The sequence below is a fragment of the Otolemur garnettii genome, unplaced genomic scaffold (assembly GCF_000181295.1).
Source record: "Otolemur garnettii isolate 467f Iridium unplaced genomic scaffold, OtoGar3 scaffold00011, whole genome shotgun sequence".
In the NCBI taxonomy this organism is placed as follows: Eukaryota; Metazoa; Chordata; class Mammalia; order Primates; family Galagidae; genus Otolemur; species Otolemur garnettii.
Window position 1 is genome coordinate 32,305,338 of NW_003852406.1, and position 23,786 is coordinate 32,329,123.

A 23,786-nucleotide genomic window follows, 5' to 3' on the forward strand; every position below is an offset into this window, starting at 1 on the left:
CCTTCCATGCGTTCAGAACCAGCTCTCAGGCAGTTGTGTGTGCTGCTGCTACCCAGCCAAATGCATTGTTCTGGAACCTGCTAGCTCTCCAAAGCGTGGCTGTTATAAACCCCTGAGGAGCAGAAAGCTGAACATCTCTGAAGGCACCTGTGTGCTGGCCGTGCACATCCTGACTGCCATTTGGTCGCTGTTCTGAGCATAGTGAACACTGTGAAGAGCTGCGTGTGCTGTACTGAAGGTGGTGGATGCTGTTCATTTCCTGCAAAGGAGTGGCACTGCCAGCTTCTGGGAGTGGTGTGGACAGCAGGGTCTGTCTAAGAAGTGTAGAGTTGAAGCAGAGCAGCCAGGTTTGGTGTCATTAATGTGCAGCGGGTGAGAACGCTCTGCTCAGAGTTCTGCCCTGAAGGCCTCAGTCACTGGTGTGTGACAGAAGACAGCAGTAGGAGCCGTAAGAGAATTGTTGGGTAGATTTTGATGGCTTACTGTAATCAGACCAATCAATTAGAGGGTAGAGGCCCAGAGTTAGGAGTGGAGAGAAACCTAGGCAGCTTTGATGGGTCAAAGGAGCACAGAGCCCGGAAACTGTTTATTAATGGGAACGGCCTGGTTGAGATGAGGATTCTGTTCTTCTGATGAGTTCTGACCATCCCTTCACCCTGAGAGGAAGGACAAAGGTAAAAAGCTGTGTTCTTTGACTTCCAGAGTGGAAGCTAGAGGACTATCTTCCACCAAAATCACTCAAAATGGGGGATTTCTTTCAGATAAGACATAGGTTTGCTGCTAAATCAGTCCAGTTAAGTGACAGATGTTACTGCTGGTAGAGATGCTTCTAATAGAGGTTGGAATATGTACAAAGACATGATTGAGTTCTGCTGCCTTTATGAGAAAACCCAAATATGGGGGCCTTAAATAACTTTATTTTATATACAGGGGGTCCATAAAGTTCACATGCAATTCCAGGACACCCTTTATTTTCCTCTCCGGCACAAAATCCAAAGATAGGCAGTCCAGAGTTAGTCTCGTTCTCCCAGCTTTCTACTCCACCACCCTTGCTATGTCGCCGGCATCCCTGCCTTTCAAGATAGCTGCTACCACTCCCCTGCCATGTGTTCATTTCACATGGAAGGAGGGAGCATTCCTGAAAGCCGTGGACAGTGACTTCTGCATTCACCTGACAGGCCAGAGTCCTGTCACATGACCACCTCTTATGGCATGGGCACATTGCCACTCTGAACAAGTCATGGTGCATTTAGCGTGGAAGGAGAGGATGTCCATGAGGCGGGTCACCTGCAGCCCTGTCCACAGCAGAGGTAATAGACTAATGGGTTTGGGTAGAAAGATTCGGACACAATTGAGTTTGAAAGACCCGTGAGACCCATGTGGACATTTATGGTTGGTAAGTGAGGGTCTAGAAATCCAGAGAAAAGTTTAACTAGCGACATAGTCTAGGGATTTGTTCCTATATGGCTAGAAAAAGAGATGTTGGGACAGGATTTTAAAAGACAGGGAGGGAGGACAGACTCTGGGGAACAGCAGTGCGTCAGGCAGGGGCCATTCTTAGAGCATGGCCCACGGACCCCGGGAATCCCGGGAGTGTCAGAGCACACAAAGTTAAGACTATTCTCATTACAACTCCCAGATGTTGTTTGCCCTTTTCACTGTATTAACATTTGCACTGATGGTGTAAAAAGTGTTGGTAGGTGAAAGTTGCTTGGGTCTTAGTATAACCAGGGCAGTGGTACCAAATGTCGCAGTTATTGTACTCTCAGTCACCACGCACTTACAATCAAACAAATAAACAACTTGTAAAAGCTGGTGTCACCTGAGAATGGCCTTGATGAGACAATAAAATTTGCAAACTGTATCAAACCCCAAAATGGGAAGCACCAGGTGAAGCAGCTTGTGCTGTGCAACAAAGCCTGGCCATTGTGTCAAGGAAGAGCTTCTCGGGTCGTGAGCTGAGCTAGCTGCTTTTTTCATTTGATGAAGAGTTTTTACTGGAAAGAATGACTAACAAACTATGGTTGTTCAAACTTGTGTGTCTGGTAGATACTTTCTCCAATGATATTTCCCTTGAAGTGAACCTGTTAGTTCAAGGAATATAATTGACAGTATTGGTTGTTAATCATAAAGTTCAAGTTTTCTTAGGAAAACATGAATTTTGTAAGCTTGCATCCACCACCACAACCCTGATCAATATCTATAGATGTTTTTGATGATATACATAGCAATATTAACACATGTGATATTTTAAATGTTGCATAATATAATATGTCAACATTTAAGATCTGTATAATATGGTGACCAATATTTTCCAAATGATCAATTCATGACATATAAAATCATGTATTGGTAAAGAAAATCCATGCAAAGTTAGACCAATCTATGTTAGTGTAACCATATAAAATTCATTAATATGGTTTGGATTTTATATTGCAATTAGTCCTTAAGAAACTACCACTTCTCAAGATTTGGAAAAAAAAAATCAAAGAAGAATATCTACAGTATTCTGAGAATAGCACTTTGTACTTTTGCAACTACAAACCCACATGAGGCCATAGGGTATGTACCTCGACTACAACAACATGCTGTAGCAGATTGAGTGCAGAGCAGATATTAGAACCCAGCTGTCCACTGTTAAGCCATTAAAGAGATTTGCAAAGTTGCTGAATAATAATTGAGAGATAATTTCTTAACATGATAAATGTGTGTGCATGTGTCTTATATTTGTTAGTCCAAAAGGCAGTATCTTATTTGAGAAACCTCTGAGACATTTCCAGTAAGATCAGAAAGAAGGCAAGAATGCCCACTACCTGTGCTACTATTCAACGTTGTAAGAGGGATACTCCATACAATCAAATAAGAGAAATCAGAGGCAAAAGAATCTTTAATAAAAAAGAAAAACTATCTCTGTTTTTAGATTATATACCAGCACACCTGGAAAAGCTTAGTGATTTAATGACAAAACTAACTGAAACAAATAATTTAGTGAAGTTGAAGTAGCACAATGCAATGTTTATATATGAACGTCGATAGTCTTCATATTCATAAACAATAAACGGGGCACAGTGGTAGCAGAAATTGTATTTATAATATTAACAAAGAATATTAAACACTTAGTAATAATTTTAATAAGCATAAGTATACTAATACAAAGTGTGTATGACGAAAATTTGGAAACACTCACTGGACTTAAACAAATGGGGAAAGTTCCCTTATTCTTGAGTAGGCCAATTCAATGTTATAAAGATGCCAGTTCTCCCGAAGTTAATTTCCAAAGTCAGTGTGATCAGGCTATTTTGTGGGATCAGATAAGTTGATACTGAAGTTCAAATAGAAAAATACACCTTCAGGTGGTGCCTGTAGCTCAAGTGGCTAAGGTGCCAGCCACATACACCAGATCTGGCGGGTTCGAATCCAGCCCTGGCCTGCCAAACAATGACACCTACAACCAAAAAATAGCCAGTGTTGTGGCAGGCACCTGTAGTCACAGCTACTCAGGAGGCTGAGGCAACAGAATCGCTTGAGCCCAGGAGTTGGAGGTTGCTGTGAGCTGTGATGTCACAGCACTCTGCCCAGGGTGACAGCTTGAGGTTCTGTCTCAAAAAAAAAAAAAAAAAGAAAAGAAAAGAAAAATATACCTTTAAGAATAGCCAAGAGCACACTGGAAAGGAAAAACTACAAGGGAGAAGAAGTCCTGCCGGACATTAAAACTCATTGTCAGGCCTCTGTCACTGAAGGGTGTGTTACTGCTGCCTGAGTGGACAGTGGGCCAGTGGAGAGAAGAGGGGGTCCAACCACATGTGAGACTATGTTATGGGAGGAAGGGAGCCTATCAAATCACTGCATTTAAGAAATGTTAATAAAGCAATTCGATAGCCATTTAGAAAAAGTTGGAATTAGATGCACCCTGTGAAATAGCAGCTCCAAATGGATGAGGGATCTACATGTATAAAATGAAGCTGTGAAAGTATCAGAGGAAAATAGGGGTGATTCATCTTTAACTTTTATGTAGGAAGTAGCTTTCTAACCATGACTCAGACTCCAGAGGGAATAAAGGATTGATAAATCTGATTGTACAAAGTCTTGGAAATTTTAAAATCTTCTGCAAAGGCAAAGGACAGGGAGCCATGTTGGGAAGCATTCACAGCAGCAGGCTCTGTGGTGGGTGGCTCAGTATGCCAGATACGTAGGGAATGCTTAGAAATGGAGAAAAGAAAGACCAACACAGAAAAACAAAGAGCAGGCATCAGCAGGCAAGTCCCTGAGAAGCAAGACATAAAAATGGTCCTCAAACATATGAAACAATGTTCAGACTCACTCTTAATTAGAGAAATGCAAATTAGGACAACATTAATAAACCTTTTCTCACCTATCAGACTGACAAAGATTAAGTAATGTGCCAGCACGTTCTGTTGGCCAAGACTATGGGGAAATGAGCCCCCACCCCCATACATGGCTGGTGGGGATGCAGACTGGTGTACCCCTTCTGGAGGGAAATTTGCCAAAATAAAACTACATATGTGCTAGATTTTCTGCACAGTAATCCTGGCAGGGATCTGCCCTGAAGATGCCCCTCCAGTGATAAGAAAATACATGTGAACAAGGTTGCTCATTGCATTATCATTTCTGGTTGCAAACTATTGGAAACTCCTTGATGTTCCTGCATAGGAAAGTGGTTGAATGGGCCATGCACACCAACAGGATGAATCAGCTCTAAAGAAGAGTTGAAGGGCTCGGTGCCTGTGGCTCACGCAGCTAAGGTGCCAGCCACATACACCTGAGCTGGCGGGTTCAAATCTAGCCCAGGCCCGCCAAACAATGACGGCTGCAACCAAAAAATGGCCGGGTATTGTGGCGGGTGCCTGTGGTCCCAGCTACTTGGGTGGCTGAGGCAGGAGAATTGCTTGAGCCCAGGAGTTGGAGGTTTCTGTGAGCTGTGATGCCACAGCACTCTACCCAGGGGGACAGCTTGAGGCTCTGTCTCAAAAAAAAAAAAAAAAAAGAGTTGAGGAAGAGCTGAATGGGTGTGAAGTGAATTCCAGGAGGGACTGTTAAGTGAAATAAGCAAAGTTCAAAAGAGTGTCTGCAGCACACTGCCCTCCAGAGAAGAGGTCTGAGAAAATTTCCATGTCTGCTCATTGTGCAAAGGAAATGCAACAGGGACACCCCAAAACCTACGGGACAGGGACAGGGAGGAGACTGTGCGGTGGGGATGAAGAGGGGGTGACGCTTCTCTGGCCTGTGGAACCGTGGTGATGCTGAACACACCCTCTGAAGTCCACAGGGAGGGGCTTTGGTTGTACTTATGTGACTCTGTCACTGGGAACCTTTGGTCTGACCCAGTGTGGAAATATTTATGTTCTGTGTTACACAGTGTAAAAGGAAATTCTCTGCTTAACAGACTAGCAGGGATCAGAAAGGAATGTTTGTTTTTACTACAGCATTTCTAACCAGCGACAGATACTCAAAAACCTGGCTCTGTGAGGGACCCCAATGCCAGACCCTTTTTGGACCAAACTCTTGTCTGCTCCCAGTCAACAATGAGGACTGTTTTAACCAATTTCTTCCTGTCCTAGAGAACTAGTTTTCAATGCTTAATCCATACAACCATCACCAATTTCTCCTTTTTAGCCTTTAGAAAATCCTGGCTTTCCCTGATAAGGGTAAATATTTGTAGTGTCCCCATGTCTGGCAATTAGTAATGTCAGACTAATTTTTGTTGTTTCCTTTTGCTTCTTATGATCTTTGTTTGATTCTTTGTTTACAGATACATGAGGTATTTACATAACTTGAAAGACCCGTGTAGACTTCTTACTGAAATTTCCTTCCCAACTAAAAGTTTTGGCTAAATTGTGCAAATGTGTAGATGAATTATTTCCATTTCATCTTCCTTAACTTTCTCTGCATGATCCACAGATGCAGATAGTACATAGACCATGAAATTATCAAAAGACACCAGGCAGAGACAGAAACAGGAGGCAGACACGGAGCAGGCCAACTTGTCGCCTGCCTGCCCAGCCCTGAGTGGCCAACAGTAGCTCTGTGTTTTTGATGACAAAAATAAAATCCTGTGCACATTCCCCCTTTCCATTCCCGTTGGGTGTGTTGTTGATGACACTACCATTTCTCACTTCAGGAATGACTATACCTGAAGAGGACGCAGACGTGGGACAAGGCAGTAAATATTGCCTGGTGGCAATTGGGAGACTCCAGGTAAGAAAAAGCTCAGAGCCCTTTTAATCTCAAAGGCTTATTATCGCAGAGAGCAGGGGACTGAGGTTTGGATGGTACTTGTTGGGTTCTGTGTTTCACTCTGTGGGACAAAGCTGAGGCTGAATCAAGGAGAAAAGGGGTCGTGAGCCGTGAGCAGCAGAGGCCTCGCGGCATGAACACGCTGCACCGGTCTGTCCCCAGACTTGTGCAGGTTACCACCAAGTCGAGATCTGCTCCCCTCACATCCCTGCTTCACCACCTTGAATTTTTCCCATTGGTCTACTAGATAAAGTCCAGACTCCTTGCTTCCACCCATCCCCCTCCCTTCCTCTCCTACCACATCCTTTTTCCAAACCACACCATTGCCCTTTCCAGGAACCCTCCACACACTCCCCATCTCTGTGGGTCTCCACAGGCTCTTTCTTTTGCCTGGTGTTTCCGTGCTTCCCTTCTCTTTTCAGAATTCTTTCTTCTCCTGTGTTCTTATGATCTACTCATCCTTCAAAACCCAGCTAAAATGAGCCCCTGGTGCTCAGTTAAAATCAAGCCTACCCCCTCCCTGTGCTCATGGCTTTGAGCTCTCACCTCAGTCAGTTTCCTTCACTGTCTGGTTTACAGACTTAACTGAGCATAGGCTTATTCCTGCAAGCTCCCCAAGGGCAGGGAATGTGTATTTTTTATCTTATGAAAATTAAATGTCTCAGTGTCTGGCACACAAGTAGCCACTCCATTGACGGGACTGTTCGTTCTCCCTGGGACATGGAAGGGCTTCCCCTGCTGATGAGGGAGGCATAATAGCCATGGTTCAGGCATCATGCCCCTGGTTTCCTAGGTCTGACCAGTTTCAGACACATGAATAAGCAATTTCATTCATGTATGACAAACACTGGGCATTTCTTTGCAGATAAGTGAGGAAAGAATATTTGGGTAAATTCAGCTTACAAATGTTTATGTTCCAAATATTTTAACCAGTTCATTAGGCTCATTTACCATCATTAGCAGAGGGAAGGTGGGAGAAGGAAAGACTATTAACATTTATTGAGCACCAACTAAGTACCAACATTGTGGCAACGTTTAACATTCAATATCTCTTTGGAACTCGATCAACCACCTTATGGGAGTATATGTTTCATTATTCCCATTGGTTCATAAGGCAAATGAAGCTCAAGACATGTAAAGAAAGTGGCCAACTGTTGCAGTTAGTTGAAGATGTGATGGGCGCTATTTGAACACTTTAGGCTTATTATACGAATGACATGGAAGGATGAGTGAAATTAAAGCCGTGTGGATTATTCCCACTCTGTCTCTGTCACCATCTCCATCTCTATCTCTGCCAACATTACCTCAAAGATGGGTTTTCTGCATCCCAGGTGACCAGTTCTCCTGTGTGCATGGACATGAATGGGATGTCGGTGCCCACAGAGTTCTTGTCCCGCCATAACTCTGATGGAATCATCACATTCGTGGATCCACGATGCATCAGTGTGATTGGCTACCAACCCCAGGTCAGTAGATGGTTTGAGTTCTTAGCAGTTGGCTAGAGGTTTGACTTTCCTTAAACTGTTCTTATCTGCTTGAGATACAACACAAGGGCACAGCAGGGGCACAGCAGGGACACAGCATACAGATCCTTGTGCCCTGGCTTGGATAGAGTGACATCCTTCCAAAGCTAGAAAGGGCATTGAAAGCACCTGCACCCCTGGAAGGATATTCCTTGTTCCTTGCCCTGGCCATTGTGATTCTCTAGCTGATTTTTCATAAACTAGAGTTACCGTTTTCCACTAAAAGGAGACTCTGATCAGTTAATCTTCATTACAAAGCTTGTTGATGTGAAAGACTCTACAAAGTCTGGTAAAGATGTCCACCTCAATTTGTCTAACCCTTTGCTTTTCACAGTTATTTGGAAACTTTTTTTAAAGGGGGACACATTTTCAGGTCTTTGTTCCAGACCTTGTTTTTTAGTTTGTTTTTTTTTGAGACAGAGTTTCACTGTGTCGCCCTCGGTAGAGTACCATGGCGTCTAGCCACAGCACCCTCTAACTCTTGGGCTTAAGTGATTCTCTTGCCTCAGTCTCCCAAGCAGCTGGGACTACAGGCACCCACCACAATGCCCAGCTACTTTGTCATTGTTGTTGTAGCAATTGTCGTTGTTTAGCCGGCCCAGGCTGGGTTTGAACCCGCCAGCCTGGGTGTATGTGGCTGGCACCCTACCCACTGAGCTTATGGGTGCCTCCTCTGTTTCAGACACCTTTAAAAAGTCAGTGTCATAAACACAAAAAGGCAGGAGAAGTTGTAGTCTGAAGACATATCACTAGAAAACGTATTTGTGAGACAATTAAAATGTTGATATGTATGGAATATTGGGTGATTTTATCAAATAATTATTTTTTTTCTTAGGCACAGTGTGGTATATTGTAATTCTGTAAGATAATGCCATTTTTATGAGGTACACATTGGGGAGAAGTGTCATGTTGTCTACAACCTACTTGTAAATGGTTCACCAAGAAGTTGTTAAATATATACATGTGCTTGTGTATACATGTATACGTATAGATAAAGAAAAATGCAAATGTGGCCGAATATTGAGAATTGTCAAACACACATGAGAGATATACAGGGGTTCATTATTATTATTATTCTTTCAACTTTTCTACAGATTTAAATTTCTTTCAAAATAAAAAGCATTTTTTTTTTTAAAGAATAAGATCCTTGTTCTCAGGAACAAAGTTTGGGACATGTTGATATGAATGTTTTAATTACACATATATTTTGTAGCTAGAAACATTTCCAACAAGAAATATTAGGAGGCTTGATATGATTCCACATCTTTAGATTCATGCAAAGTTTGGGATTCTTAGATGCAATAAAGGAGAAAATCAATTTATTTCCAAATTCGCCATAACGTCTGATAGCAATGTATTTCCAGCCAAATTCATTGATCTACTAACACCTTCCATGACCATCTGGATGCTCAGTGGCACAAAGATAAGGTTTCCCCCCCACGGCCGGTATCAGTTCACACTTGGGCTGTTTGCTGATTCAGGTTCCGATCGATGAGTTAGTATAAATCTACGCGTTTAAGGCACTTCCAACGGAACCATTTCTAACACGTCTAAAGTTGCCTCTTCACAGTTTACCTTCTTCTGGTCTGTTTCACTGTGAAACACACTTCTGTTTGGGGTTAATGATGAGTCCCTTGAATAAAACACAGACTAATAAGGGTCGATAGTAAATAGGCTTTTAACCAGTACAGTTATTTTATGATAACCTCATTTCCTCTGCCACAGGACAGCAATAGCTTCCACACTTGAACAGCTCCAGCTTTCAGAGGCAACACATCTGCCTTCATGCTATCATTTTGCATTCTTTTTATGTTTATTAAAATATGTTTATTACAGTTTTCCTCTCCAAGGCAAACAAAAATAAAATTGAATTCTGAAGCTGCTGATGTAGGGCCTCAGCAAAATTAGAAATTGGTAACTGAGCATGCCAGAGGGAGGCAGAGCGGATGCCAGAGAGCCAGCTCCCCCAGGGCCCCGTGGGAATTAGCATCCACTGTCTAAATAATCTGTAGTGGGACAGGCCAAGGAGATGGAAATGAATGCCATTGCCTAACAGTAAGTAGATAAATAATTGCAAGTGGAATCTGGATTATTAAAGCTTGTCTCTTTCATTTAGGACCTTCTGGGAAAGGACATTTTGGAGTTCTGCCACCCTGAGGATCAGAGCCATCTTCGTGAGAGCTTCCAGCAGGTACGTACAGCTCATACACAGCCTGGGGACTGTGGGTGTGGTTGGGAGGACATTAGTCCTACTGTGTGCCAGGCAAGCTGCAAAGTCCTACCCAAGGCATCCATCGGAGCCCCTGCTGGGAAGGAGCTCACTGTCTAGTGGGAAGGACAGACACACACACCCCAGGAAGTAATTGCTGTGTGACAGAAGAACTCCAAAGGGTTGTGAGGAATGTGAGGAAAACATCGCAGAGCACAGGGGGTGGAGAGGTTAGTCACAGAGGGCACAGTTGGGAGGGTCTTAAAGGATAACATGGAAGAAATGAGAGCGCACCCTAGACCAAGGGACAGTAACAGAGATGGATGAGGAGATAGCCCCCAGGGAGAGTGCTGAACAGCTCCTGAGAGCGCAGTGAGACCAGCGGACTGGTAGAGAGGGGTGGGCAATGGGGCCATGAGCCTGGGGCGGCCAAATAGTGTGAAGGGCCCTGATGCCGTGTTAAGGAATTTGGATCCTCTCCTCAGTCACATAAAGGTCAGCCAGGATTCCTTTGAAGATTTTAAGCAGAGCAGTGTTTTGTGATGTTTGGTAGCCCAGGTATTGCCACAGATGCAGGAAGTTAACTGGAAATAAAGACAAGTCAGGAGGAATTGTTCTGGCTAGAAATGACCAGAGGCCAGAATTTGAACAAGAGCAAAGGGAATTAGAAACAGGAGGCAATTCGGGGAGGCACTTGTTTGTTTGGTGAGGGTGCTTTGCATAGAGACGGGGGGTGGGGTGGGGTGGGGGGCTTAGGATGACTCTTGGGAGCATGAGAGGGTATCCACCCTGGGAAGGCATCAGGCACATCACTGCTCCTAGCTGTCATTTACTGAGTGTCTACTACATGCCAGCCATTGAGGAGGATCTTGTCACATGTGTGACTTTACTGAATTGTCACAGGAGGTAGTCATAGGTGGTGGTCATTGTCATCTTCATGGTACAGGTAAAGTGAGGTTCAATGAAGTCAACGCACCTCCATGCCCCACAGTTAACAAACCTAAGGTTCAAGCTGAGGACCTGGTCCCTCCTGAGCCCAGATGCAGCCGTGATGAGCAAGTGAACACACTTCCATTCTCCACAGGGCTCTGCCGTCTCTCTGCAGCCCCAGGAAAGAACAGAATGGGCTGTGTTACAAGAAAACAAGACTTTGAATTACTTTTCAAGAGGGACTAGTAGTTTGTCTCTCATCTTCTGTTGGAGGCATTGCTGTATCTGCACAAATTGACACAGGACCCCAATTTTAAACCGTGTATCTTGGCAGATCTCTTAACCTCCCCACTCCTTCACTCTTGGATATCACCTCGGAATGGCATCTCGCTTTTCAGCCTCCTATGCTGGTTCTTCCTCTTCTATCTTCTACAAGCCTTGGCCCCAGGGCTCTGACCTTGGCTGCCCTCTGTCCCTTCCTCACTACAGTGTCTCTCTGGGTTATCCTAGCCGCGGAGTGACTCCACCCAGAGTGTCCTTCCTTTCTTCTCTGCACCCCTATGTGAATGCCCCATCTACCTGCTTGCTCAGGCTGAAAACAAGAAGCATCCGTCACTCGGCTCTTAATCTTACTCTGCACAGCCAACCCCTACCCTCTCTCCTGTCCCACCTGCCTCGACCAGGCCACCCCCATCTCCCATCTGACAGGGTAATAATGTCCTTACTGATCTCCCTGTTTTTACTCTCATTCCACGCTAAGCCATTCTGAAAACATAAATTGGGTTTTGCCTCATCTTTACACATAACCCTTCTAGGACATCTACAATCAAAGCCAAGCTCCTTACCAAACTTCATGCTCTGTATGGCCCTGGCCCTGCCTCACCCTCGATGGGCACTGCTCTTCAGCCACCTGAGCCTGCGTCTGGCTCCCTGGATGTGCTTTCACCCACCCCAGGGCCTTTGCACGTTATTACCCCCTCAAACCTTCTTTACTAGAACTGAATCTTCCCGTGGGCAGCCCTCCTGTCTGCGCTTTTCCCCATTGTGTCCACTGCTGAGTGCAGAGCCTGGCTCTAGGGTGGCTTTAGTAAAGCAGTCTACATGGGTCAGAGCCCACAGGAGGTGGCTTTTGTTTTGGAAAAATGTAAAATTGGGATGGTTAAACACTGCAAAAGCAGGTCATTTATGGCAAATGTTTGCTAAATGTGTAAGACTTTGCATCATCTAGCATATCAGGTTTGGGTTGGGTCGGCTGCACTTTCCTGGGTGTGTGGAAATGAAGCTTTAATGTGACGGGCCTCATTCCGTGCCCAGCCACTAGCCAGACCCTTTCCCACGCATTCATTACCTTCCGTCATCCTCAAAGCTTCACAGAAGGTGTTGTCAGCCCATTTTTGTCTCAGTAAGACATGGGGACTCAGGGAGGTTCTCTTGCCTACCCCAGGCCACACAGCAAGATGGTAACAGAGCCAGAGCTGGTGCCCAGGCCAGCCTCCCTCCAAAGCCTCCCCTCACAGTGCTGCGGCCCAGGCACAGGCCCCTCCCCTGACAGCATGTCTGAGGTTTCAGACTGCAGACACTGTCGGAACCTGGTTGGTTTTGAACAGAAAAGGAAGGAATGTAACACGTGATCCCACCCTGGCATCCAGCTGAAGGGACTCTCACTCTGGGAGCAGCCTCGCCACTCGGGTAGGAGCCTGGCCAGGACAGCCCCACATGTGTGTTCCTTGGGCTCCGGCCACTGGAAGCTGAGGTGGGGGACAAATGTTGATAAAGGGAGGCGGCTTATTCTTGCAAAAGCATGGAGGTGGCTATGTCAGCCACACCCAGCCCTTGAACTCTGTATTTAAACAAAATCATTTCAATAGCCAGAACAGAAAGCCCTTAGAAAAATGGTGAAGCTTGAGTTGGTGCAGCAATGCACCCCGGCCAAGAGCCTGGAAATTCACATCTGCTCTTGGATTCCCTCCCTGGGTCACATTCCCTTAGAAGTCAAACAGGAAAGCTGAATCCAGGGAAGTGTAAAGCAGCCTCCCTCTCGTCCCCCTCCTTCCTGCTTATCTCTTCATGGTGGTGGCGATGATGAAGGTGAGGCTGTTGTCATGGAAAGCCATGCTAAGTTCAGTTTTGCCTGATCTTTGCCATCTCTTGTGTTAGCATCACACCTAAACCAGGCATAGTGGGTGCCTCACCGATGTGTCTCCTGCACTGCTGTGTCACCTGCACCACCTACATACATAGCCCAGTCCCCCTCCACCCCTCAGCTGCCCCAGCCCCCGAACGCTTGCCCATGCTGTGCCTCCTGCCAGAAGAGGCCTCCCCACACACCCTCATGGGCCAACATTGCACCCAGCTGTGTGCTGCACCGTGGGACCCTTTCTGGATCCTCTCACACACCCCAGTAGACCTGTGGCCCTTGGTAAGCTCTCTCATGGTTACAGTTATCTGCTGCATGAGAAGCTGTCCAGGAACTGAGACGGTGCCTTGGCTATGGGGCTCATGGAAAGGGCCAGGAGGTCCAGGGTCCATACCTTCCTCTGCCACTCCTTGAGACCTCAGGCAGGGTGTCCACTCCTTGGAGCCTTGTTTTCTAGATTCACGAAATGCTGTCATGGGGACCACATGAGCTATCATGGGTAAGGTGCCTCACCTGTCACTTGGCCCAGGAGGGCATGGAATTGCCAGCTCCCTTCCTCCATTCTCTGTCCCCAGATCCTAGGGATGAGCTTTGCACAGGGCAATGTCTTCCACAAGCTTCCTGTGTGGAGCTAACTAGTTCTGCCCCATCCCTAGTATGCCAGGTAGAGGGAACAAGGGAGGCACCCTGCCTACACTTCCTCAGCGGGCAGAAGACACCAGTCTGCAAACGTGGGTGGTGGCTGCCTATTTCCTTATATTTGGTACAGACAAGAGGAAGACCCCATGGGAGCCCCTCCAAATGCTGACCTGAAGGGGCACTTGGCCTTGTCCTCTGGCAAGGGAAGAGCCAGGTTCTTGCACAGCCTGGCTCACCCCAGAGCTCTACCTCCTGCCTCTCGTGCCAGGGGTCAGAGCAGGGGCTCCCATTTTCCTAGAGCTTTCAGTCCACGCCCTCGGGCTTTGTTCTCATCTGGCTTCCTCTGTGGACAGTGTGAAAAGGGATGGTCAGCAAGGCCGTGGGGCTAACAGACTCCTCAACTTGGTTTGGGATGTGTGTTCTCAGTGCCTGCTCTTTGCTGGGCACCAGGCCAGGGTGAGGGTGCTCAGTGACCAAGATATCCCTGTCCCCATGCTGTGGACATTCTGGTAGAGAAGGCAGATGTCCCTACCAGGAAATAATCACATGTGCAGCAGGTGTGAGGGAAGGTGGCAAGATCAGGACTTCTCTGAACACTGGGGCCAGTTCCACATTCCTCTTTGTGATCACGCTGGTCCCTCAGGGAGGGGCTGCGTGGACTGCAGATTTGGAGGACTTTCAGAGAGGGACCTCTAGCTTGCCTTGTTTTGTGTTGGAGGTGTGATCATACCCAGGTCTAGACAGTCTGTATTCCAATGACACATGCATGTGTAACTGTGTGTCTGTGTGTTACTGTGTGTGTACACAGCATGTATAGTGGTCCTCTTAGCCAGGGTTCTGTTTCCCACAGTTTCAGCTCTCAGTCATTAGTGGGCAGCCTCGAGCTGAAAATATTGAACAGTAAGTTCCAAAAATAAACAATTCATAAATTTTAAATCTCATGCCATCCTGACTGGTGTGAGAGCCCCACCCTGTGTGTGCCACCTGCCCATCCATCCATCAGGTAGCAGTTGGTTGTTATGAGATCGATAGAGTCACAGTGCTTACATTGGAGTAAGCCTTATTCACTGATTAGCAGCCCCAAAGCACAGGATAGTGATGCAGGCACACTGTGGTGATCATAGTGGTTAGTCTTTTGCATTGTCTAACTTAGAAATTAAACTTTATCAGGTTGGGAGCAGTGGCTCACACCTGTAATCCTAGCACCTGGAAGGCCAAGGTGGGTGGATTGCCTGTGCTCATCAATTTGAGACCAGGCTAAGCAAGAGTGAGACCTCATCTGTAAAAAAATATCCAGGCATCGTGGCGGGCGCCTGTAGTTCCAGCTACTCAGGAGGCTGAGGTCAGAGAATCGCTTGAGCCCAAGAATATGAGGTCGCTGTGAGCTATGATGTCAGGGCACTCTACTGAGGGCAACAAAGTAACACCCTGTCTCAAAAAAAGAAATTAAATTTTACCATAGGTAGGTATATCTGGGGGAAAACATAGTATATGTAAGGTCTGGTGCTATTTGCAGTTTCAGGCATCCACTGGGGGGCTTAGAATGGACCCTCTATGGGTGTATGGGTTCTATCTTCATAGAACAAAGCAGCAATGTGCATTGCCAAAGAGGCCGCCTTGTGGTTTGGAAGTAAGATCAGGCTTCTTGTACCAGCTTTTCTACCAAAACTGTCTGATCTTGGGTGACTTATTTAATTTTATTGAGTCTTAGTATTATGCATAAATAATAAAACTCACCTCACCAAACACTTGTGAGGATATAGATATGTGTAAGTAAATAATCATATAAATTTATCATTTTGTTATGCCTCCCAGAGAGTATTGAATCCGAATCACAGTTTTAAGCAGAGGTTGGGGATTTTTCGTGTGTGGTATGGAGAAATAAATCCATGAATGTGATAGACGTGAATGAGTTAATAGTTTGAAAAGACACCAGCACAAAACCCAAGAGTGCCCTTAGCAGCCAAGGCAGAAAGAGAAACACGCTGGCTAGTGGGGTTTTCATGATCTGACTTGTAAAAGCTAAATTAAAAGTCTTGATATAAAGCAGGTGTTGACTCCTCAGCTCCTCACCTGGTGGTTACAGGATGACCCAAATATATTGCCCCATGTTGGAGGGGAAGTAGACAGAGGGGTTCCCATCACCAGCCACTGTTCCTCTCCCCCCCCCACTCTCCCCCTCTTCCCCTCTCTCACTCTCTCTTCCCCTCTCCCACTCTCTCTTCCCCTCTCCCTTCCTCTCTTTCTCCCTCTCTCTTCCCTTTCCCTTCTTCCCCTCCCTCTCTCTTCCCCGCTCTCTCCCTCTCTCTCTCCCTCTCTGACTGTCTTTAGCAACAATGCCCTATTCTGCAGCCCTGCTGGCCTGCACAGCGGCCACACTGCCTGGCACCTCTCCCTCCTGCTATCCAGCACCATCCTTCCTCCCGCTGACTTCCTTCTCCAAATATTTTCTCAGGTGGTGAAGCTGAAGGGCCAAGTACTGTCAGTCATGTATCGATTCCGCACCAAGAACCGGGAGTGGATGTTGATCCGCACCAGCAGCTTCACATTCCAGAACCCCTACTCTGACGAGATCGAGTACATCATCTGCACCAACACCAACGTCAAGTATGTGTCCACTGTCCCCTGCGGGTCTGCATAGCTGTCCTGGGGCCCAGAGCAGCCAGGTTTCCTCTGAGACTCTTTTTTCCTGTGGGCTTTCCCTTTAGCCAGGAACCTCTGCAGGACTAGAAGCAGGTACAGAGGGACCTGGCCCCATCTCTGCTTCCCTTCCAAGTTCCTCTTCCTTGTTTGGTAAGAACCAGAGGACCCAGTGATTACCCATGGCATGGCCTGCAATGTCTCTGTCCCCTGAGCGGGGAGCCCAGACAGGCGCAGCACTGTGGCTTCTCCCTCCCTGCTCCCTGCTCCTGGTTTCTTGGCCCTGTGAAGCTGGGAGGGCAGGATGGAGACAGAGCCTCTTGGCGGCTGCAGGGCACTGGCAGGTAGCCACAGGTGTGCACCTTAGGGACTCGCAGTAGCTTTGGTTCCCACCATTGGAGCATTCCTTCCTGCTCTGGCCTGGGGGTCCGGAATCCCTGCTGGCGTCCCACTTCTGTGTCTCAGACAGATCTGGGCTCCAGCCTTAGACCTGCCACTTCCTGGCCATGTGACCTTGAGCGAGTCACTTCATCTCTTGGCCTTCACTTCCTCCTCTGTGGAATGGGGCGATGATACCACCCTCATTGGGTTGCTGAGGATTAAACGAGGTCAAGCTCCAGGCCAGACACTGGGTTCAGCTCTGACCGAGCGAGCGTGACCTTGGGTAGCTCATGTCCCCTTTGTGGATTCAGCACAAGGCTAGGAACCGACACAAACAAAGGCTTTGGGACAGAAGGACGCCAAGCATGTAGGAGCGGGGGGAAAAGCCATGCCCAGTGTCATGGGGAGGACCATGTGAGATGTGGCCGGCATCAGGAGGACTGTACTCAGGTCTCCCCATCATGGTCCACTTCCCAGGGTCAACACTCAGATGGAGGCCTGTTTCCCACCCTGCCACCTCCTTTTCCTCGTCTGCTAACACTTCCTCTTGGCACCCCTCCTGTGGTCTGGAGCCCCCAGGCAGCCACTATTACTCCTGGCGCCCTCGGCCCTTGTTGCACTCTGCCCACTGCTGTTGGCTCCAAGACCCTTGGACCTGGATGTTCCCATCTGGCCCCAGGAAGCAGCCTTCTTTTCAGGCCACCCCCATGCACCCTCAGCCTCAGCCTTGCTCCTAGGCCAGATGGTAGGTGCCTATGAGATCTCTTTAGAGGGCCAGTGACCTGGATTTCAGTTCTAGGTCCCCGTGGATCAGGTCTCCTACCCTGCCTCGATTGCCCTTGTCTGTAGAATAAGGAAAATAGCAGGATCCATTGCCCCAGAATCACACAGGCTTGGTGTAGATTTTGCATTAGATATTGCATGTGACACCCTACTGGGTACCAGGCAGAGTGGGCCAGGCAAATGTGATCTGCAGACCTATCAACCCTGCCACCTGTTGCTGTCGCTCCACAATTTCTTTTTTTTTTTTTTATTTTTGAGACAGAGCCTCAAGCTGTCACCCTGGGTAGAGTGCTATAGCATCACAGCTCACAGCAACCTCCAATTTCTGGGCTCAAGCGATTCTCTTGCCTCAGCCTCCCAAGTAGCTGGGACTCCAGGCACCTGCCACAATGCCTGGCTATTTTTTGGTTGCAGCCATAATTGTTTTTTTTTTATTTTGGTGGGCCTGGGCTGGATTTGAACCCACGAGCTTAAGTGTATGTAGCTGGCGCCTTAGCCACTTGAGCCACAGGCGCCAAGCCGCTCCACAATTTCTTGAGTCAGCTCTTGCTGGCAGCCCCAGGTCTGTTTGCTCTCCCAAGTGCCCTGCCTGCTCTCTGCCCTGAACACCGGGCAGATATCCTTGCCTTCCAGTGAATAGACATGACAGGGCCCTCCATGTGACACTCCTCCTGTGTGAAAGCATCTCCATCTCAGTCCCCTCCTCTCCTCATAAGTTGCTTCCTAGCAAGGGCCAGGCCCCTCCTTCCAGATCCAAACCCTCCACTTTTGTCATGGCCCTGCATGTCCCCTGTCTCTGTAGCCCTCCCTTCCTGTCCAGCCCTCTCTGCAGGCTCCTCAGGCTTTCACATTGACACCCAGCTCCCAGATCTTGGAGGACCCTGTCCTGCCAGCCCACCCAAGCTCTCTCCCACCTCACCGCACCAGCTATGTCTTCGAGAACTTCCTTTCATCCCATAGAGCCTGGCTTTGCCCTGGTGCTGCTGAAACTGCTTCCCCAGTAGCCCAGAGTGACCCCTGTGGAGTGGCCTGTCCCCACTGGTCACTCTCCCTGCACTGTCCAGCCAACTCTTCTTTCTTGACTTCTCCCCTGGCTGACTTGATGCTCTGATTCTTCTTCCTCTTTTTCAAGTCAAGACTTTCTGCCTAGCATTAGAGGTTACAAGGATGGCAGGTGTAAATATAACAAGCCATATATATAGGCATGCAGAAAGATAATGTTATTTTAACTTTTTCTATATCTGAGTTTAGTTAAACTTAGTAAACTTGGTCAAACTGAGGGTGTTTTATTGTCCCACTTCCCCATTGTGGGAAGGGAGTTCTACACTCAGGACATAGAGAGACACCCCTGGTGCCAGGTTCATGAGTGGCCCAACCTGCAAAAAAATAGTAATGCTTAAGACCCCAAAGTAAAAGACAGACACAGAAGCTCAGGGTTCCACAACTCTGTCTTTGCTCAGCAGGTGCTGTGTGGAGGTCCCAAGCATGGCCTCTCTCCCAGGAGCCTTTAGAAGGGAGCTAACAGCATGTGCCCACTGGCCTGGCCAAGTTAGTGTAGGGCAGTGGGAGCCAGGAGGGAGAGGAGGAGGAATAGGCCAGCCTGGATCAGCTCATTGTCTGTTCAAGCCATGGCCTTGTCCCCAGGTTCGTGCTTCCCACTGTGGCTAAGACCTGAGAGATATTAACATGGAGAACATGAGAAGGCCAAATGGGAGGTGAAATGCCACGGCCACATGGGTCCCCACGGCCTGGGAAAAGCATCCCCCAAGGGGCTTGGAAGAGAAGGAAAGATCCTCTCCTAAAACCAGTCTAAGCTGAAAGTCAGGCAGCGTTAACAAAACAGAAAACCATTTTGTACAAGGGCTGTACCTAGATACCTCCTCAGGACAGTTGTTTGAGGTCCCGTGCATCAGATTGCCCCCTCCGTACAGGGTCACACCAGAAGCCTGAATCCAGCATCTGCTGAATGCAGAGGTCTCCCGTCAGTGAAGCTGACCGCACTAACTGTGGACAGCAGAGGGCAGCGGTGACCCAGCTAGGAGCAGGCCAGCCCTTTTCAGAATTTGTGGGGCTAACCGTCGCTGGCAGTAGGCAGGCATATTATGGAAAGATCCCTAAATGCTCTGTGCTGGAGGGGGAAATTTGCAAGCTCAGTTGCATGCAGTCAAGAGCATCCAAAAGAAACTTACTGGAGAAATTGGGTGTTTTATATTGAGCATTGTGTGAAGCTGCAGAGACGCCCTCTTTACCACCCTGCGCCTTTTCCCAGTCCTCCAGTGCAGTGAAGTCCAGAAAAATATGGACTGATTTACAGGCTGTCACCCTGCTCTGAAGCGAGCCTCTTTCAGAGTGAGTCCATCTCAGTGTTGGGGGCTGGCAGGTTTCATGGGCTGTTTCTGAGCACAAGTCATGTCATTGTTTTCATGTGTGTACACCCTGACCACTATGCTGTTTTAATTCCATCCCAGGCACACCCTCTTTCCAGTGGCAGTGCTGTCTCAAAGCCAGCAATAGATTTTCACAAGCACAGCTGCTCATTGTCCTGGTGGGGACGGTCCTTAAAGTCAGACCATACCCACGGTTATGTCAGCCTTTCAGAGCCAGTGGACCATCGTGGGTCCTTAGTGAGGGGTAGGTATAGAAGCAGTAGAAGGAGACAGGGCCAGCAAGAGGCTGGAGCACCCTGTCACCAAGCCCCAAGCCTGGGAGTTGCCCTGGGTCTCTCCTCATCCCCTCAACAAATAACCTGGCACAGGTTATAACCGCAGTCCCACAGGTTCTGTCCAGGGGTCTTTCTCTAGCCTTCTCATCCTCTGCCTCTTGTTTCCCAGCTTTTGCCATCTTGCGAGTGATCATCAGTCTCCCTAAACTGCTTGCCTGCCTTCCACCAGGCCCCTGTTGAGCCAACTCTTATGGCTCAGGGGACATGGTCCCTCTGAGACACTTGGGAGACCATGCTGCTCTCTGCCCTGATCAAATCAATTCCAAATCCCTTAACAGGGAGGCTGAGTCCTTCACACAGGTGTGGGCACCCAGCCCACAGTGGGCACGATCAGCCCCCGTCTGGTTGCTGAGCCTGGGTAGCCGATGTCTCCCAGCTGGAGTCCAGCTGCTCCCAGGGGCCCTATCACCCTCATCCTGAATGTCCCTGATGGCTTCTTACTCACTTACTCAGGCTGGGTAAAAACCTCTGCTCAGGGAGCCTGGGGATAATTGACAGCATCTGCCCTGCAACCTGTGCCTGGCTGAGAGGCAGCCAGGCTCCCAGAGCTCACCCCACCAGCTAATGCAGGGGCGCCCGGCTGCAGCAGGGTCCACTCCTTTGCGCGTGCTGCTGGCTGGTTTTGTCCCAAGCAGCCCCTCTTTCACCCTCTCTGGAATTTGCAAGCACACTAAGGTTTATTTTTATAGTCTTACCATGAAATGTCTGAGAAGCCTCCCCAGGGCTCTTTTCAGGATGGGGAAGCCCGCGGGTCAGCAGTTTTCCTCAACATGCGCTCAGCTATGTAAGTGAAAACCCAAGGACTGGAGAAGCTGATTTCCAGACCACAGGGCCAAAGAGGCAGAGATTCCAGGGATCTGCCAGCTGTGCCCAAGACCTTATTTTAGCAAAGCTGAGAGCAAACTAGTGGCAACGGCCCCTCTCATGCCTTAGTGCAGATTGAAGCATCCTCTCTCCATCTCAGAACTCAGCATCCACAGGGCACATACCAGGCAAGGGGACAGGGCTAGATCTGTACCTCACTCGCCCCTGGCCAGGCACACAGGGCACAGCTAAACAAGCCACACAGTGGTCCTGCCCACCCTCCTAGATTCTGGGCTTGGGCTGGACACAGCTGAGTTGCAGATAAGATTGGTGGTTGTTTCCTGGAGAAACACTTACAGGCTGGAAGCTGGACTCTGAGCCCTGTTTTCAGAGACCCGTCCACGGATTCCTGCCACGGTGGGGAGTTCACTGTTCCAGTCCCACAAAAATCCCAAGGAACAGATGTCTTTTCCTCCTCCTGGCTCAAGATTCCCAAGGCTCTGGAATGAGAGATAAGAAGTAATCGTCCCTGTCAAAGCCCCAGGTTTTTCTCCTGGGCTGGGGCAGCAGCTGGGAAAGGTCGACAGCAGTGCTTGTCAGCATTTTTTATCTCACAGCACACTTTAACCTATAGTTAAAACTTCCATGGCACACTTAAATTATGTTGGTCCAAAAATAGGAGTAAGAAAAAGGATATACTTACTGTACTTTGAACTTCTTTCAAAAATAACTTAATGTCTTTAAAAATTTTCACAGCATACCTAAGATCCTTTCTCACGGCACACAGGTTAAAAATCACTGGTCTACTATCACACAGGCCAGAGCTTTGAATCTGGTGTGTGCCATGTTCTAGCTGTGTCACCCTGGGTACCCTGAGCCTCAGTTGCTTTATCTGTAAAATGAAAGTATTGCAGAGATGTGAAAATGTTGACAGACTCCTGACCATCAGTCCTACATTCAGACTTAAGAAGCTCTATAATGACAAACAGTGGTGCCCCCAAGGTGTTAATTCAAGTAAAACAAAGCAAAACCATAAACTGAGAATAAGAAAATATAGAGGAAGTTATGGTTTTTCTATTAATGATTATGTTAATTTTCTTTTTAATTTTTTAAATGTCAATTTATTTTTAAAATTTTTAACACTCCTGCTTTGCTGGTATAGCGAGTGTGGGCTGGGGCTGCCAGCGTGGGCTGGGGCTGCCAGCGGGAGGTTGCTCCTGCCTTTCTCCCTTTCCCTTCCTTGGGACGGGAGCTGGGACTGAGAGGCAGATGGGGCTCAGATGCATCCTTCTTCTTGCCACGTAGTGGCCTTAGCTCACTGCCCTGCAGTTGCCTGCCTCCTGTGTCTTCCCCTGGAGACTGTCAGCTCTGTAGGGCAGAATCTGGGTAAGCCTGGCATCTAGTAGTCCAGGTTCAGGATGAGCGGCCTCCAGCTGGGGCTGTCTGCTGAAAAATCTTCTCTCCCTGATGGACCTGCCCCAGGGCACCAGGGTGAAAGGCGCGGCTGGAGGAAGAAATCCTGTTCAGACCTTGCATCTTTTGCAATGCTGAGAAAAAGTTTAGAAACAGGATCCAACTTATTTTGTGTGTATCCAGGGGCAGAATTGGAACCCCAAATTGCCAGAAGGTAGATTGGGGCTCCTTGTGTGGGGAATCTTCGTGGAGATTCCTCTCTGCAGATGGAGTGGGCTCCTCAGAAGGCAGCACCCTACAGGGGAGAGGCCAAGCAGTGGGGCTGTGCCTGGGGCTGTGCTACTGGGGTGCTGGGGACAGATTGCCTCTGTGTACTCTGCTCCTAGGAGCCAAGGACAGCAGCCTTTCATGTGATCCAAACAGCCTGCAAAGTCTAGCCTGGCCGGGGCTCCCTACCCCTGTGCTGCCTCCACCATAACCCGGCTTGCCCTGTCAGAGGCCCTGGCCACCCCTGGCCCTGCCTGCCTGCCTGGAACAGAAGTTGAAATTAACCTTTGTAGACAGGGCCAGATGGGACCCATTGATCTCTGGCTTCTGGTTGGGTTTGGCCAGTGGGGGAACTAGCTGGGGACAAAGGAGCAAGAGTGGAAGAGGAAAGAATATTTGGCCACCTCCCTGAGGTCACTAAAGCCAGGCTTCCACGGCAGTGTCCTTCTGATTGCTGCTCTCCTGGGACTTTCCACACTAGGGATAGTTTTAGCTTCCCACAGTTACCAGCCCAGGGATTCCTCACCAGCCAAGCTGGTTTCCCTTCACAGGCCACATTTGTTAAATAGCCCCTTGGCTAAACCTTCTTTAAACATCCCATTTAAGGGTGCCATCTATTTTCTGAACCCCCTTAGCATCTCTGGGCCTCAGTTTCCTCACTTGTAAAGGGAGTTTTAAAAAATGCCCACTTCCAAGGTGGTCGTGAGCCTAAGTTGAATTGAGATGAATGCAGACCGCTAGCAGGGCACCAGGGCAAGGGCATAGGGGGCCTGCGTGCCATCCACAGCCAGCAGAATTCCTGCTGGCCATACTACACCGCCTCCTCCCCAGCGGGGTCCTCCACATCTTCCCCACACCTGTGCCTCTGCTGACACAGGTTACAGTTTTCAGCACATGCTCACTGTGGCCCCTCTTCTGGGAGCTGCTCCCCCATCACCCCTCTCCATCAGCCACTTCCTCTTGTGAACAGACATTCCTTCCCTTGCCCCCCTTACTTCCCCCTATAGAAGGTCTGGCCACCCTCCCTGCACCCCTGGCCCAGAGGGAAAGGAAGTGACCTGTGATTGGCTCCTCCATAAGGCC

The 23,786-nt window shown here is 48.2% G+C and overlaps 1 protein-coding gene across 1 annotated transcript in view; it reads left to right on the plus strand.

The window, feature by feature from the left end:
* The window catches only part of ARNT2 (aryl hydrocarbon receptor nuclear translocator 2), a 187,461-nt gene that overhangs the window by 139,403 nt on the left and 24,272 nt on the right, over positions 1 to 23,786 (plus strand). The window contains exons 9-12 of the mRNA XM_023510130.1: positions 6,140 to 6,216; positions 7,587 to 7,721; positions 9,895 to 9,969; positions 16,149 to 16,300. Coding sequence (XP_023365898.1) covers positions 6,140 to 6,216; positions 7,587 to 7,721; positions 9,895 to 9,969; positions 16,149 to 16,300 — 439 coding nt within the window. The remainder of the gene's footprint in view (positions 1 to 6,139; positions 6,217 to 7,586; positions 7,722 to 9,894; positions 9,970 to 16,148; positions 16,301 to 23,786) is intronic.